The following is a 14,750-nucleotide window of genomic DNA, read 5'->3' as shown; positions in this document are numbered from 1 at the left end:
AGGCTAGCGCTCTACCACTTGAGCCATAGAGCCACTTCCGGCTTTTTTCTTTTTGCTTATGTGGTGCTGAGGAATCGAACCCAGGGCCTCAGGCATGCAAGGCAAGCTCTCTACCACTGAGCCACCTTCCCAGCCTCTAAAGTTTTTTTTGTTGTTGTTTTTGTTTTTCCTTCTGAGTATTCTAGGCCTTGAATCAAGATTTTCTACCTCAGCCTCCTGAATGCTAGGTTTACACACATGTACCACCCAGAAACTGCACTTCTTCCATTTAAATCTAGTAAGATTCAGACTCCTTCATTCAGATCTTGTGTTTTACCAGCGGGGTGAAGGGATCCCTGCTAACTGATGAGCCGCATCTGTTCTCAATTATGTGGCGTTTTCCCTCCCTTGACCTTGAACTTTGATCATGAGCACTTCACCGCTGCCCCTTTCCCTGCTTCCTGGAGCCTCTCTCCATCGCTGTTTCAGGATCCTACCTCACTTTGATCCTTCAGCTTTTCTGAAAGGACCTTCCACCGCTATCTGATTTTAACTGTCACAGTAGGACTGTTACCTCTTCCCATCTCACCAAAGTTAGTGGGGTTCAGTAACCCTGCACCTGGAGGAAGATACCAGATTCTACCCTTGGTTTCCTTCCTCTCTTAACTGAAGCTTAACCTCTTGAATGTAAAGACCATGATATGCACTTTGATTGTTTACCTTTTGATGCATGTTCTTGAAAATGGGGCTCTCAAGAATGGCTCATCTCTGATTTTACTCTCAAGATTCTACCAAGCAGAATATAGTGAAGGTGAACCTCTAGGTTTTAAGATGAATGAATTCCAAATTAAAAGTACATTATCTGGTTCAGCATGGGGCAATAATGGGGGAAAAGTGTGCCATTTGAAGTCATAAAGACCAAGGTCTGAATTTTGGCTTAGTTTTCTAAGCTCTCTTAGCTGTTCGAAAGAAAAGGAAAAAGAAAAGAGGGACTGGGAATATGGCTTAGTGGTAGAGTACTTGGCTAGCATACATGAAGCCATGGGTTCGATTCCTCAGTACCACATACACAGAAAAAGCCAGAAGTGGTGCTGTGGCTCAAGTGGTAGAGTGCTAGCCTTGTGCAAAAGAAGCTCAGGGACAGTGCCCCAGGCCCTGAGTTCAAGCCCCAGGACTGACCAAAAAAAAAAAGAAAAGAAAAAGAAAAGCCAGAAATGGAGTTGAGGCTCAAGGGGTAGAATGCTAGCCTTGAAGAAAAAAAAGCCCTGAGTTCAAGCTCTAGCCCTCCCCTCTCCCCCTTGCCCCATTTCCATACACACAGAAAGTATTAAAAAAAAAAAGTCTGGGCACCAGTGGCTCACACCTGTAATCCTAGCTACTCAGGAGGCTGAGATCTGAGGATCACAGTTCAAAGTCAGCCCAGGCAGGAAAGTCCATGAGACTTATCTCCAATTAATCACCAGAAAACCAGAAGTGGCGCTGTGCTTCAAGTGGCAGAGCGCTCGTCTTGAGCTGAAGAGCTCAGGGACAGCACTCAGGCCCAGAGTTCAAACCCCGTGACTGACAAAGAAAAAAAATATTACTATAACATACCCGGAAAAATAAACATATCTTTGTTCTTATGGTACTAGCATTAGAACAAAATAAAACCCTAGCAGGCAATAAAAGTAATCTATTAGATATTTTTGGCTAATAAATTGTTTTTATGCTGATGCATGCTACTGAGTTTATAAATTATTAACATGGGATAATTATTTCTTATGTTGCTAGCTAGGCTAGCCAGGAAGACATAATTCATGGAGAGCTGTTTCTAATCCTCTGCTATTTTCAATAAAAGAGCAGTTGGGTTATAAAAGAGGGATACTTACAAAATTCACCCCATCATCCTAAGAGGAGGTATTGTAACTATTCCACAAATTAGTCTGACCTAAAAGGAGTTTTCAAATTCCCCGGAAGGTTGGCTCCCTGCAGCTCCAGGGGAGTGCCCTGTCTGGAGGCTTCGCATCCCATCCGAGGCCTTGCAAGTCTCCTGACAGCCGTCTCTGTTCTAAGGTCATGGCTCCAACTTCTGTTAGTATGGATTTGGTAGGAGGAAGTCCATTTTTAGACAGTAGTGACTATTCTTCAGGGTTCTGATTGTATAACTATAAGGTTCCCTTGGAACGTGAGTTCACCCACGCCTTTCCACCCTCTCCCCCCCCCCCCCCCCAAACCTGCCCCAAGGCCCGTGCTCAGGAAGGCAGTACTTTTATTCTGAAGATTCACTCAAGGGCAGCTGGCAAGCTGACTTTCTCCATGTATTTGTTTCTTGTATTTAAAGTTGAAGAAAAGTATTTCACCGATAGCATATAGCCAATTTGAGCAGCCTGGCCAGGAAATAGTGCAATAGCAATTCTCATGGCAACTTCTTACTGTGTGGTATTAACGGGATCAGTTGCAGTAAATTACTACCAACTGGGATTTTTTTCCCTTTCTTCTACAGATTAGTATTATTATCATTGTTGTTATTATTATTATTTTGCTAGTACCAGAGTTTGAACTACAGGGGCCTTGAGCTTCACTAGCACTGAGTATCTCTTGAGCCTTGCTTCTAGTCTGTAGTCTCACAGACTGTTTTGCCCCAGCTGTCTTTGAACAAAGATCCTCCAGATATACGCCTGCTGAATCTCTGAATAGCTAAGATTACAGAAATGATCCACTAGTGCCCTCATCCCTTTTATAATTGACTCTTAACCCCAAGTCATCTGAAAAGGTCAGGGAAATACAGACTGAAAAGTGGCATAACAAACATTTGCAGGAAGAACAGTTTTGGTCCCAAGTAAAATTATAAGGCCATCACATAGGCATAATGTAATAAAACTAAGATTCAATTGGAAAGGGACCAAAAGAGCCTTTGTTTCCTGGGGGAGGGGTAGAGAATAGTATAGAACATATCTGGTTAGGCTGAAAGGATGAATGCTGCATTTTATAAGATAATTGTTTTTACATAAAGAAGCACTTTGTAAGTACAATTGTTTTCACATATAGAAGCACTTTATAAAACGTACAAAGAAATTTTGTGTTTTTTTTTAAACAAAGAAGCTCATAGTATTTTTTTTATCATTTTACTGGTTTAGGATAGGAACATTAATCTCTGTATTTATAAAGCTATAAACTAACAACAACAAAAAGAATAGAACTTCAAATATCTCTGTTCTGTCTTTGTCCATGTTTCTCTTTACCAAAACTTTATTTATTTGCTCTGTTTTGCTTCCTGAGTGCTGAACATCTCACCATACCTGGCTATCAGTAGTTTTTTTTTTTTTTTTTGGGGTCCGGTCGTGGGGCCCGAACTCTGGGCCTGGGCGCTGTCCCTCAGCTCTTCAGCTCAAGGCTAGCGCTCTACCACTTGAGCCACAGCGCCACTTCCGGCTTTTTTCTTTTTGCTTATGTGGTGCTGAGGAATGGAACTCAGGGCCTCAGGCATGCAAGGCAAGCGCTCTACCACTGAGCCACCTTCCCAGCCCTATCAATAGTTTTTAATCCTTAAAATAATTTAAAATTTTAAAGTCCTGTTAAACAAAGCTATGAAGGGGTGTTTTTATGGAGAAAAGCCAGGCTGGAAGCCTACAAATGAAAATGTAAAGAAGCGGTGGCGGAAGTAAAGACTGAGGGAAGGAGGGACAAATGGGAAAGATTGGATTCAAGAAGGAAAGAGACTATGCCTTTGGGGTAAAATCAGCATGATACAATAAGGCAAATTGGGCTGCTGGAAAAACCACAAGAACGGAAACCACACTCCTTAAACCTAAGCCAATCTGCCAATCAACTAAGCAATCATTAAGTTTTATCACTAAGTAAGTTCAGAAGGTAGGTGTTCTAAGCAACATCCTGTGTCTGTGGATGCAAAGGGAAGAAGGAGTGAATCCATTGGCTGCTCATCCGGAGGATCCCCTGCTCCCTCACTGACGTGGTGATCCAGTGCGGCGCATGGGGCTGACTCCATCAAGGCTGTGCCGCTGCCTGCTGCTATGCTTCATTCCTCACAGATGAGTCCGTTCTCACGGTGGCTCACAAAGAGGCACAGATTGCTGCGGGCTCTGTCTTGTGTCATCACAGCCTCCTGCTTTCCCAAAACGATGCCATGCCTGGGCCAGTCTTCGAAGCTTAGCAAGATTAGGTTTTACCTATGGGAAGACGTTAACTTCAACTAGCATTTTAGGAAATGCCAGGTGGCACAAGATCTCCGAGGTATGGCTCTGCTAATCGGTTTAGATTTCTACTTTCTACTAAGGAAGATTAGACAGTTCTTTAGGATTAGTGGGAATGCCAACTACAGAGTCTCATTTCTTCAACAATGGGGACAGGGTTTTTCAGTTTCATGTTATGCGAGTTTGAACTCTTTTTCTTACTTCTCTTTTTCTTTAGTAGCATATATTAATTGTTCAAAGGCAATTTCATGGTGATATTTCCACACAAGCAAATAATGTATCTCCATAACATCATTCTTTCTGCCTTTCTCCCTCATCCCATTTCCCTTCCTAAAAAATGTCAACAAATTTCATAACTGTATTTTTGTTGTTGTTGTTGGTCATGGGGCCTGAACTCTGGGCCTGGGCGCTGTCCCACAGCTCTTCAGCTCAAGGCTAGTGCTCTACCACTTTGGCCACAGCGCCACTTCAACTTTTTCTGCTTATGTGGTGCTGAGGAATTGAGCCCAAGGCCTTATGCATGCAAGGCAAGCGCTCTACCACTGAGCCACCTTCCTAGCCCGGTAAGTCTGTTTTTTTAATATCCAAACAAACTCATCCCATTTGCCGTTTTTGTTAGCCCTTGGCCTCCTACTGGTCCCCAACCGTGGATCTGAGTCTTCTCCTCCCTTGCCCTTTCTTTTCATCTTCTCCCCTTTCCTCTCCTCCCTACACTTGATCTCAGGGCCTACATGCTGTCCCTTAGCTTTTTCGCTCAAAGCTAGTGTTCTATTACTTGAGCCACAGCTCCCCTTCTTGCTTTTTGTTGGTTATGGAGATAAGAGTGTCATAAACTTTCCTACCTGGGCTGGCTTCGAAGCATGATCCTCAGACTTCAGCCTCCTAAGTAACTAGGATTAAGGTGTAAGCCAATGGTGTCCAGATTTTTCTTTTTTTTTTTTTTTTTTAGACAGGGTATCACTGTGTGTATGTTATATCTTGAATATAAATACATATATGTGTGTGTATATATAGAGAGAGAGGGAGAGAGATATGTATATATATATATAGAGAGAGAGAGAGAGAGAGAGAGAGATGTGTGTGTGTGTGTGTGTGTGTGTATGTGTGTGTGTTTTCCAGGCTAGCCTGGAACTGGTAGTATTACCTCAGCCTCCTAACTTCTAGTTAACAGGCATGTACCACCACACCTGGCTTAACAAAGAGTTTTATAATCAGTATAATCAACTGCATGAAACAGAATACATTAGTACCTGAAAACTCCTGCCTTTAGCAGGAAAAGGTAAACAAAAGATTTGGGGAAGCAGAAACAGAAACATGGACATTATGTTATGTGTTCATGTTCTGTTTCATTTAATATTGTTAACAAGAGGAGAAAATGTCAAACCACTCTGTGCCTTTATTGCATTATCTGCCTCTTTGTTCACTGGCTGAAGAGTAAGGAGGGCCACAGTAGTGAGTGGGAGCTCCTAAGCTTGGTTCCTTGCCTGATGACTCTTAGAGACCCCCAGGGCTAGCTAGCTACCATCACAGGCCATCATTTCCACATGCACTTTTAAGAAACTGGATGGTCAGGTTACATTCTGTGAAAACTGAGTTTGCTATGTTTCCATATACATGCAGGATATTTAAGTCTGTACACATTAGGCATAAAAATACAAAGCCAACATATGGATAATCTTGACAGTTTAACGTCTATTTTCAATTTGAACTGGACGAGGCGGTGGGTACAGCTTTAAATAAAACTTTCAATGCATGTTTTTCAAAATGTTCCTATTCGAGAAAAGATTAGCAGGAGCTGGAAAAGAAAGAAGAAATACACCTTGGCTCATCCTGTTCTAGTAGTGGTCAGCGTACCTGTTTTTCCTGCTCCAAGTGGTCCAGGTCAGCTAAGGGCAGCATGGAAGGTCTCCCGTGAGCACACTGGAATGGCAGCTGACATGAGGACAAAGCTTCAATAAGGCGAAAGCTCTCCTCTAGACTCAGGGCATCATTAAACTTAATGGCTCCTAAATGAAGAAACCGGAAGGCTATGATGCACACAGTGGGAAACCATTGCTGACCTGGGTTTGGAAAAAGTAATGTTTCCTGTTTATCACATTCCCTACACCAAAGATCTCTCATTGCTCTGGTACCCTCCACATCAGATCTACACATTGTCTGAAATTCGGAGCTTCTGTTCTTATACCTACAGTCCTAGTACTCTTTGCTGCACTCCAGGAAGGAACTAATCTCATTTTTTTTTTCTTTATTGAAGGTTTTGGGCTTTTCTTTTCCGGTCCTGGGGCCTGAACTCTGGGCCTGGGCACTGTCCCTCAGCTCTTCAGCTCAAAGCGAGTGCTCTACCACTTGAGCCACAGCACTAATTCTAGTTTTCTGGTGGTTAACTGGACTTTCCTGTCTAGGCTGCCTTTGAACCGTGATCCTCAGATCTTAGGCTCCTGAGTAGTAGCGAGGATTACAGGCGTGAGCCACTGGTGCCCATCTCTTTATTGGAGCTTGAACTTAGTGCCTTGTGCTTGCCTAGGCAGCTACTGTATCACCTAAGGCACACTGCTAGCACTTCTTTTTTTGAATTTCTCAAAAAAGCATTTATGCCGGTGTCCTGGATCATGGTCCTCCTAGTTATGCTTCCCATATAGCTGGGATGACCAATATGAACCACCACACCCAGTATTCATTCATTTTGCCTAGGCTGACCTCTAACTTGATCTTCCCGATCTCTGCTTCTGAAGTAGCTGTGATTAAAGGTATGGAGCCATAGCACCTAGTCAGGGATTCATTTTCTTTTGCAACTCTGCCCTGGCTGCTTTATCTGTCTGAGATGAATATATACCCTCAGCTCACTTCCTCTGGGACTCATCTTCCAAGTCTACACTGGAGTCAGGTTGGTGTTTTGCTTCCGAAAATTTTTAGGTCTATTCAGTATCTTGATCTAAACTGTGCTCTTTTTAAGAGGCAAGTGAAGGGAGATGGTAGTTCCTAACCCCAGTGTTCCAAGTCTTTGTGTAGTTGCCTACAACTTCCAGATCAAGGGACCATTCCAAGGAGCCCTCGGCATAGGTAGTTCTCCTTGGGGCCAAGCATCCTGGGGCACTGGGACCCAGCTGCCTGACTACGGACAGATGTGAGGGCAGTGGCAGGGGCTCAAATATGGCAGCTGCGGAGTGAGCACAAGCTGAGGTTACGGAAATGAGGTGGAGCAACTGAGTGTGAGAGCTAGGGAACCTCTCTATTTCCATACCTGGGTTCAGTGTGGAGCGATGCCTGAGGGAAAGTCTAGAAGGGTCTGTTTAGTCCCTTGGGTTTTAGTCAGTGGGGTTAGGGAGGTCTGGACTTGGGACAAGGACAGTGGATGTAGAAGTATGTGGTATCTCAGCTGTGAGAGTTTTGAGTTGGTGTGTAGTAAGGGATAAAGAGGTGAGCAGAAATGTGCCTTCTGCCTCTTTCTGTCAGTCCTCAGGACACAGAGGACTCATAGCTGGCCCTGCGCCTCTTACCATGGCAGGCTTGGGAGGCCAGCACCTTCTGGACAGTCAGTGGCAGAGTCCCCTGGATGCCTCCTGTGGTCTGCAGCAGCTGTATGATCAGCAGAAGGAAACTGGACAATGAAGTCTTTTCTGTGTGGCAGCTCTGTGCAACACTCCAAAATAAGAGAAAATCTTACCTCTACTTGCTCTCGAATAAACGCCTACAAAGCCAAAAGGAAACTGGGCATTAATCTACTGTTTTGTTGTACTTGCCCTTTGACAGTTTATAAAATATCCTTTTTCTTTTTTTTAAAACATGCTTCCTGAAGGACAGAATCCCAGCAACATAAGCACATAGGTAGATTTATTTGTTGTAAGGCTGTTTGTACTTATAATCTTGGCCAGAACAAGGGTAATATTACACACAAGCTGAGAATAAATACACAAAAATTATCAACACAACTGTGTACTCAGTCTCTTGTTTAAATATTACCAACTTAAGTAAATAGTCACTTTACTTCCCACATGTTTTTTTGACAATTCCCTTCAGGTCAAAAGCTTATTTTATGAAGCCTTTGGTTGAGAAGTTTCTCCTTCCTCATATGTTTCTCTTTTTAAAATTTCTTGAGACGGAGTTTCACAATGTACTTCCCGCTGGCTTGGGCCTTGAGATCCTTCTGCCCCTGTCTCCCAGTAGGACTGCATACAGCTTCCCCATCCCCATAACTTTTCAACAGTTATATTAATATTTTACAAAAGCAATTCAAAGCTGACACAAATCAGTTTGCTTAACCCTTAGAGGTATGAAAGCTTTGAGATTATGGCACACTGGTCCTGGGCTTGAAGCTGGAAGTTGTCCCTGAGCTTTTTGTTCAAGGCTCTTTACTAGGTTTGCTCTTACTACTTGAGCTATAGCTCTACTTCTGGCTTTTTGAGTGGTTAACTGGAGATTAAGAGTCTCACTCACTTTTCTGCTCAGGCTGGCTTCAAACTGGAATCCTCAGATCTCTGCTTCCTGTGTAGCTAGGATTACAGGTATAATGGCACCAGCTTGAAAGACAGCTTTCCTTACTTCTGGAAGTTGTTGTGTATAAATCAGCTTACTAAGTAAAAAATGTGTGGGTTTTTTTTTTTTTGTTGTTGTTGTGTTTTGTTTTGTTTTTTGCTGGTTCTGGGGCTTGAACTCAGGGCCTAGGCACCATCCCTGGCTCTCTGTGCTCAAAGCTAGCACATTACCACTTGAACCACAGCACCACTTCCAACTTTTTTGAGTAATTTACTGGAGATCAGAGTATCATGGGGACTTTTCTGCCCAGGCTGGCTTTGAACTGCTATCCTCAGATTTCAGCCTCCTAAGTAGCTAGGATTACAGGCATGAGCCATTGGTACCCAGCTTTAAAAATGGTGATTTTCTTTTTAAATCAGGCTCAGAACATTCTCTCCTTCTACATATTGTAAGAAATCATGTTTATAATATGTATTGTAGTCTGTCATGCTTATAAATGAGCAGACATCTTCCATCCAGCAAGAGCTGAAAGATGATGCATTGGATATATTTTAAATACATACATGTTTCCCCAAACAAAAAGACAAATATGTCTCATAATACCTGACCCACTAACAAAGCTTCGTATGGAATAAAATAAAAATTAGCTTCTTTTCTATTCTCTCATGTTTGTCTCTCCACTGTGTAAAACCTGGCAGGGGAAAGGGTCTCATTCTCAGTTTATTTCCTATTTCAATGGTTCAGTTCATGCTGGATAATTTAAATAAGTTAAACAGGCTCATTTATCAGGTGGGAAGAGAATTTTAGGACAATGTATTGATGATGTTAACTACTAGGATCCAAGTTGCTACCTCCTCAAAACACCAAAGTGTACTAACTTTTTTTCCAAATCAACAAAATCTCTCTTGATCTGCCTGATTTAACATGATCAAGATTGTTCTGAAACCATAAGCTTTGTTTCAATGTGAGGCAAACTCCTTAACAGTAGCCTTTGAAGTCACTTCAAGAAAAGTTTTCATTATAATTTTCTAGTTAAATTTTAGGGATTGAGTTACAATGAAAGATTCTATCAGATCTTATCTTCTGGGTTTAAGAGAATTTGGAGCAGGAGTCTTAAGCAATGAGCCCTGTGGGGAGAAAAGAGCTGACTGAAAGCAAAGCCAAGGCTATTGGATGAAAAGGGGGAACTCAAGGTAATCCAAAAGCTGGCATTGTTAACTGCTCATTGTTTTTGAATGTCTTCTTACCCTTAGCCTACAAACATGCTCTAAAAACAAAGTGCTTCTTCAGCCTTCTGCCTGCCTTAACTTCACCATAACTCTAATCTTCAGCTGTGACCCTATCTGTCTTCCATGTAGTCAGGTCTTTTTGTTTTTCAGTGCTAGGGATTGTGTGTGCTAGGTAAGCACTCTACCACTGAGTTATATCCTCTGCCCTTGATTTCTTTGAGATAGGATCTTACTTCAGGCTATCCTGGAACTTGTAATCCTCTTGCCTTAACCTCTAGAGTGCTGGGATAACAGGCAAATGCCACCATGACTAGCCTCTTGAAAGGGTGGTTTCCTTGGTCTGCTAATCATGTCACACACTTTCAACCTTCTGCTCTCTGTCTTCTGCCAGACTTCATCCTCAGGGATGAATGACTTCAATAGCCCAACTCTGACTTCTAGGGCTTTACTTTATGGTTATCATTGGCTTTCTACTTCTTGTTTACAGCTTCCTTTAGTTTAGGGGATATTACTTTTTAGGGAATATTACTTTTTCCTGGACTTCTTCCCTCAGATATTCTCAATCATCCTTACAGTTTGGGTGACCACTGCCGATACATATACACCTTCAGTGCTAGTGTTCCTGACTTACCTTTGCTCGCTCCCTTTCTTTTCATACTTTTCCTGGACAAGCATACTCCCTTCCAGGACCTGCTCTAGTTTTAGATATTATCAAACTGCACACATTGCTAACTCTGCAATAGATAACATATGGTCCAGATTTCTTTTCTGGTGTAAAATCTGAATTCTGCCTATCCACTGGACATCTGTACTTGAAGGCCCAAGGTGTCTGCATTAAGATCTTAATCTTTTACCTCATAGTGTATGCCTCTTCCTCCATTTCTTTGTCAATAGCACCAGTATTCTCCTGTCACCTTAAGAATCCCTGTAATAGGGACTGGAAAGGTGGCTCAGTGGTAGAGTGCTTGCTTTGCATGCATGAGGCCCTGGGTTCGATTCCTCAGCACCACATAAGCAAAAAGAAAAAAGCCGGAAGTAGCCCTGTGGCTCAAGTGGTAGAGCGCTAGTCTTGAGCTGAAGAGCTGAGGGACAGAGCCCAGGCCCAGAGTTCAGGCCCCACGACCGGACCCCCCAAAAAAAAAAAAAAAGAATCCCTGTTACATACGTTTTTTTCTTTATTTCTTTATTCCTTTATTTATTTATTTTGGTGGTCATGGGACTTGAACTCTGGGCCTGGGCACTGTTCCTCAGCTCTTCAGCTCAAGACTAGTGCTCTACCTCTAGAGTCACAACCTGCCACTTCCGGTTTTGAGTGGTTTATTGGAGATAAGAGTCTCATGAACTTTCCTGGCTGGGCGGGCTTTGAACCATGATCCTCAGATCTCAACCTCCTGAGTAGTTAGGATTATAGGCGTGAGCTGTGAGCCATAAGCTGTAAGCCATAAGCTGTAAGCCGTGAGCCACCTGGCCTGGCTCCTTTATTCCTTTAATAGTCTATTGTTTATCAGGTCTTCTTGATTTTACTTCCCAAAATAGGTCTCAATATGTGTCTCCTTTCCTTTCCCACTACTACTGACTTAGTAAGTCCCCATTTTCTCTTACCCAACAAGAGCTACAGTCTCCCAACTGCTTGCACTGTCTCTGACCTTTCCCAGACTACCCTAACCTATGACTTAGCTACTAAATCTATCTTCTAAGTTTTATTTTAGACGTTACTAAAGTAACTTGGATTTCTAGAAAAATGATAGACTTAAGTTGATGTGCATTTGCCTATGCTCTAAAGAGAGCTAGCATGAAAGAAGTAGAAACTGTAATGACAAAACACAGGTATATTTGAAAAAGAACCAATACAACTTCTGAAAATATATGAAAGGAAATGTCCTCATTATGGTTATGTAAACTGTAATCCCTCCATAATAATAACAATAAAGTAAATTAATTTTTAAAGTCTGAAATTAAAAATTATTAAAAATTATTAAAAATATAGGTTACTGAATATTGAAATATATATTTTTTCTTTTTCTTTTTCTTCTTCCCGAGAAAAAGGGTCTGAACTCTGGGCCTGGGCACTGTCCCTCAGCTCTTCAGCTCAATGCGAGCGCTCTACCACTTGAGCCATAGTGCCACTTCTGGCTTTTTCTGCTTATGTGGTGCTGAGGAATCGAACCCAGGGCCTCATGCATGCAAGGCAAACACTCTACCAGTTAGCTGCCTTCCCAACCTGAAATAATTTTATGTAGATAAATTCAATTAATATCAAGTATTTAATTAAACTCATTAAAATTGATTAATTTCAATTTCAATATGTGAAATATTAAAATAAAAACAATGTATAAGGTAAACGTATAATTAAAAAGCATACAAAGAGGGGGGGCTGGGAAGGTGGCTCAGTGGTAGAGTGCTTGCCTTGCATGCCTGAGGCCCTAGGTTTGATTCCTCAGCATCACATAAGCAAAAGGAAAAAAGCTGGCCCAGAGTACAGGCCCCACGACCTGACCACCTCCCCCTCCCCCCCCCAAAAAAAAAGCAGACAAAGAGGAACTTCAGTTTACCAGAAGATAAATGAGGATATTTCTCAGATTGTAGCACAGAGATAAAGCAATGAGAACAAGACATGGAGAAGACAATCTTCCGGAAGATATCTTACAGGAATTCCAGGAAATAAGAGAGAGAATGGAGAATATTTGAAATGGTAATGACTATACACTTTCAAATCTGAGGAAAACATGATGGATCTCAAGGAGGAAATGAAAATAAATCCATATTAAGATACATCACAAGGAAACTTTGGAATACCAAAGACAAAGGAAAAACTCTTAAAGCAACCTGAGGGAAAATGAGAGAACTACATAGTAGTGATAATTAGATTGGCAAAAGAACTGTAGTATTTTCAAAATGCATGAAGATAATTGGCAGTGTAAAATTCTATTTTTAGCTAGAAAGTATGAATGCAAACTGAAGATATTTTCAAACTGGGTATGATGGTTTGTGCTTGCAATAGCAGCATTGCTAATGCTGAGGCAGGAGGATGTCCTGTGTTTGAAGTAAGGAAAGGCTACACAGGAAGTCTGAGGTCAGGTGGGGCACACAGATCTTGTGTCAAAAAAATATGTATATATATATATATTTTTTTCAAAGACAACATATAAGCTGAGAGCTGGGGTTCATAGCGGTCAATCCTAGCTACTCAGAAGGCTGAAAGGTGAGGACCATAGTTTGAAGCCAGCCCAGGCAGGAAAGACTATGAGATTCTTATTTCCAATAAACCAACAGAAAATTGGGAGTGGAGCTGTGGTTCAAGCGATACAGTGCTAACCTTATGCCCAAGAAGCTACCCACCCAGGCTCTGAGTTTACATGCCAGGACCAACACACACACACACACACACCAGGCCACTGGTGACCAACACACACACACACACACACACACACACACACTCACTCACTCTCTCTCTCACACACACCAGGCCAGTGCTAACCTTATGCCCAAGAAGCTACCCACCCAGGCTCTGAGTTTACACGCCAGGACCAACACATACACACACACACACCAGGCCACTGGTGACTCACCCATAATCCTAGCTACTAGGGAAGCTGGTTCAAAGCCAGCTAAGGCAGGAAAGTCTATGAGATTCTTTTTTTTGGTGGGGGGGGGTCCGGTCATGGGGGCCTGAACTCTGGGCCTGGGCGCTGTCCCTCAGTTCTTCAGCTCAAGGCTAGCGCTCTACCACTTGAGCCACAGCACCACTTCTGGCTTTTTTCTTTTTGCTTATGTGGTCCTGAGGAATCGAACCTAAGGCCTCATGCATGCAAGGCAAGCGCTCTACCACTGAGCCACCTTCCCAACCCCTTTGCTGAAATTTTCTAAGCCCCTCTTCTGGACATAGTAACTGAGTTTTCATAACATTTTCTGAATAAATCTAGCCAAATTTCACTGTACTATAGATATCTAAATGTCTTATTCCTCAAAAGTTAATTGCTGTTTGAATTTTTAGTACCTGGCATGCTGCAGATAATTAGCATCAATACGTGTTGAATAATATGAAGAGAATCTCTAAAAAAATGTGAAATTGTCACTGAGCGATTTCTACATCAAAAGCTATGTCTTACCTCCACAATACTCTTGGTGACAGTAGATCTCCCTCTTCGAAGTTCATTGGCTTCTCTTTCTACAAAACAGAGTGGTACTTTTCCCACAAGGACCAGAGAATCACTGGTGTCTGGAAAAATAAGTTCAAGGCCCAGATCTTCCAGATTTTTGTGGTAACACCTAAAGAGATAGCCTCAAATTTAAAACTATTACTTCATTTGCAAATCAGTACTAGTTTCAGAGTTTCTTAAAAGGTAACATAAGTTTTATAGATTGTATTGCATTTTTCATTTATATGTGTTTATTTCAAATCTTTTACCAAGATTCCGTCTAGAACTGTAGTATTCCTTCCTTATTCATGGTTTTACTTTCCAAGATTTTAGTTACTCAACTTGACTGTAGTCCAAAAATCTTAAATAGAAAATTCCAAAAATAGACAGTATTTTTTTTTTTAAAGTCGGTTGTAGGTTTTGAATTCTGGGCCTGGGCGCTGACCCTCAGCTCTTCAGCTCAAGGCTAGCGCTCTACCAGTTGAGCCATAGCACCACTTCCAGTTTTCTGGTGGTTTATTGGAGATAAGAGACTCATGGACTTTCCTGCCCAGGCTGGCTCTGAACTGTGATCCTCAGATCTCAGCCTCCCGCATAGCTAGGATTACAGGCGTGAGCCAACCAGCGCCCGGCTAGACAATATTTTTGATGCTGGGAATTGAACTTGGGGCCTTGTACATGTTAAACATGCACTCTTATCGCTGAACTACATAGTTAGTCAGACATTTTGAATTGCATGC

At 42.1% G+C, this 14,750-nt stretch overlaps 1 protein-coding gene across 6 annotated transcripts in view; it reads right to left on the bottom strand.

Moving 5' to 3' along the window:
* Positions 1 to 3,490: 3,490 nt before the first annotated feature.
* Positions 3,491 to 14,750, bottom strand: part of Mlh3 (mutL homolog 3) — a 40,695-nt gene continuing 29,435 nt past the window's right edge. For 4 of the 6 annotated variants that reach the window (XM_013015977.1, XM_013015985.1, XM_013015969.1 and 1 more), the window contains 5 exons: positions 13,981 to 14,140; positions 7,834 to 7,857; positions 7,667 to 7,745; positions 6,024 to 6,175; positions 3,491 to 4,145 (listed from right to left, as the gene is read on the bottom strand). In XM_013015977.1, the coding sequence (XP_012871431.1) occupies positions 4,020 to 4,145; positions 6,024 to 6,175; positions 7,667 to 7,745; positions 7,834 to 7,857; positions 13,981 to 14,140 (541 nt within the window). In that variant the 3' untranslated portion in view covers positions 3,491 to 4,019. Of the gene's footprint in view, positions 4,146 to 6,023; positions 6,176 to 7,666; positions 7,746 to 7,833; positions 7,858 to 13,980; positions 14,141 to 14,750 lie in introns of those variants that run through there. The other 2 variants (XM_013016000.1, XM_013016008.1) reach the window with 2 other exon arrangements.

The sequence above is a fragment of the Dipodomys ordii genome, unplaced genomic scaffold (assembly GCF_000151885.1).
Source record: "Dipodomys ordii isolate 6190 unplaced genomic scaffold, Dord_2.0 Scaffold2, whole genome shotgun sequence".
Taxonomy (NCBI): Eukaryota; Metazoa; Chordata; class Mammalia; order Rodentia; family Heteromyidae; genus Dipodomys; species Dipodomys ordii.
The sequence above is the reverse complement of the archived record's forward strand: the minus strand, read 5'-3'. Positions and strand labels throughout refer to the sequence as shown.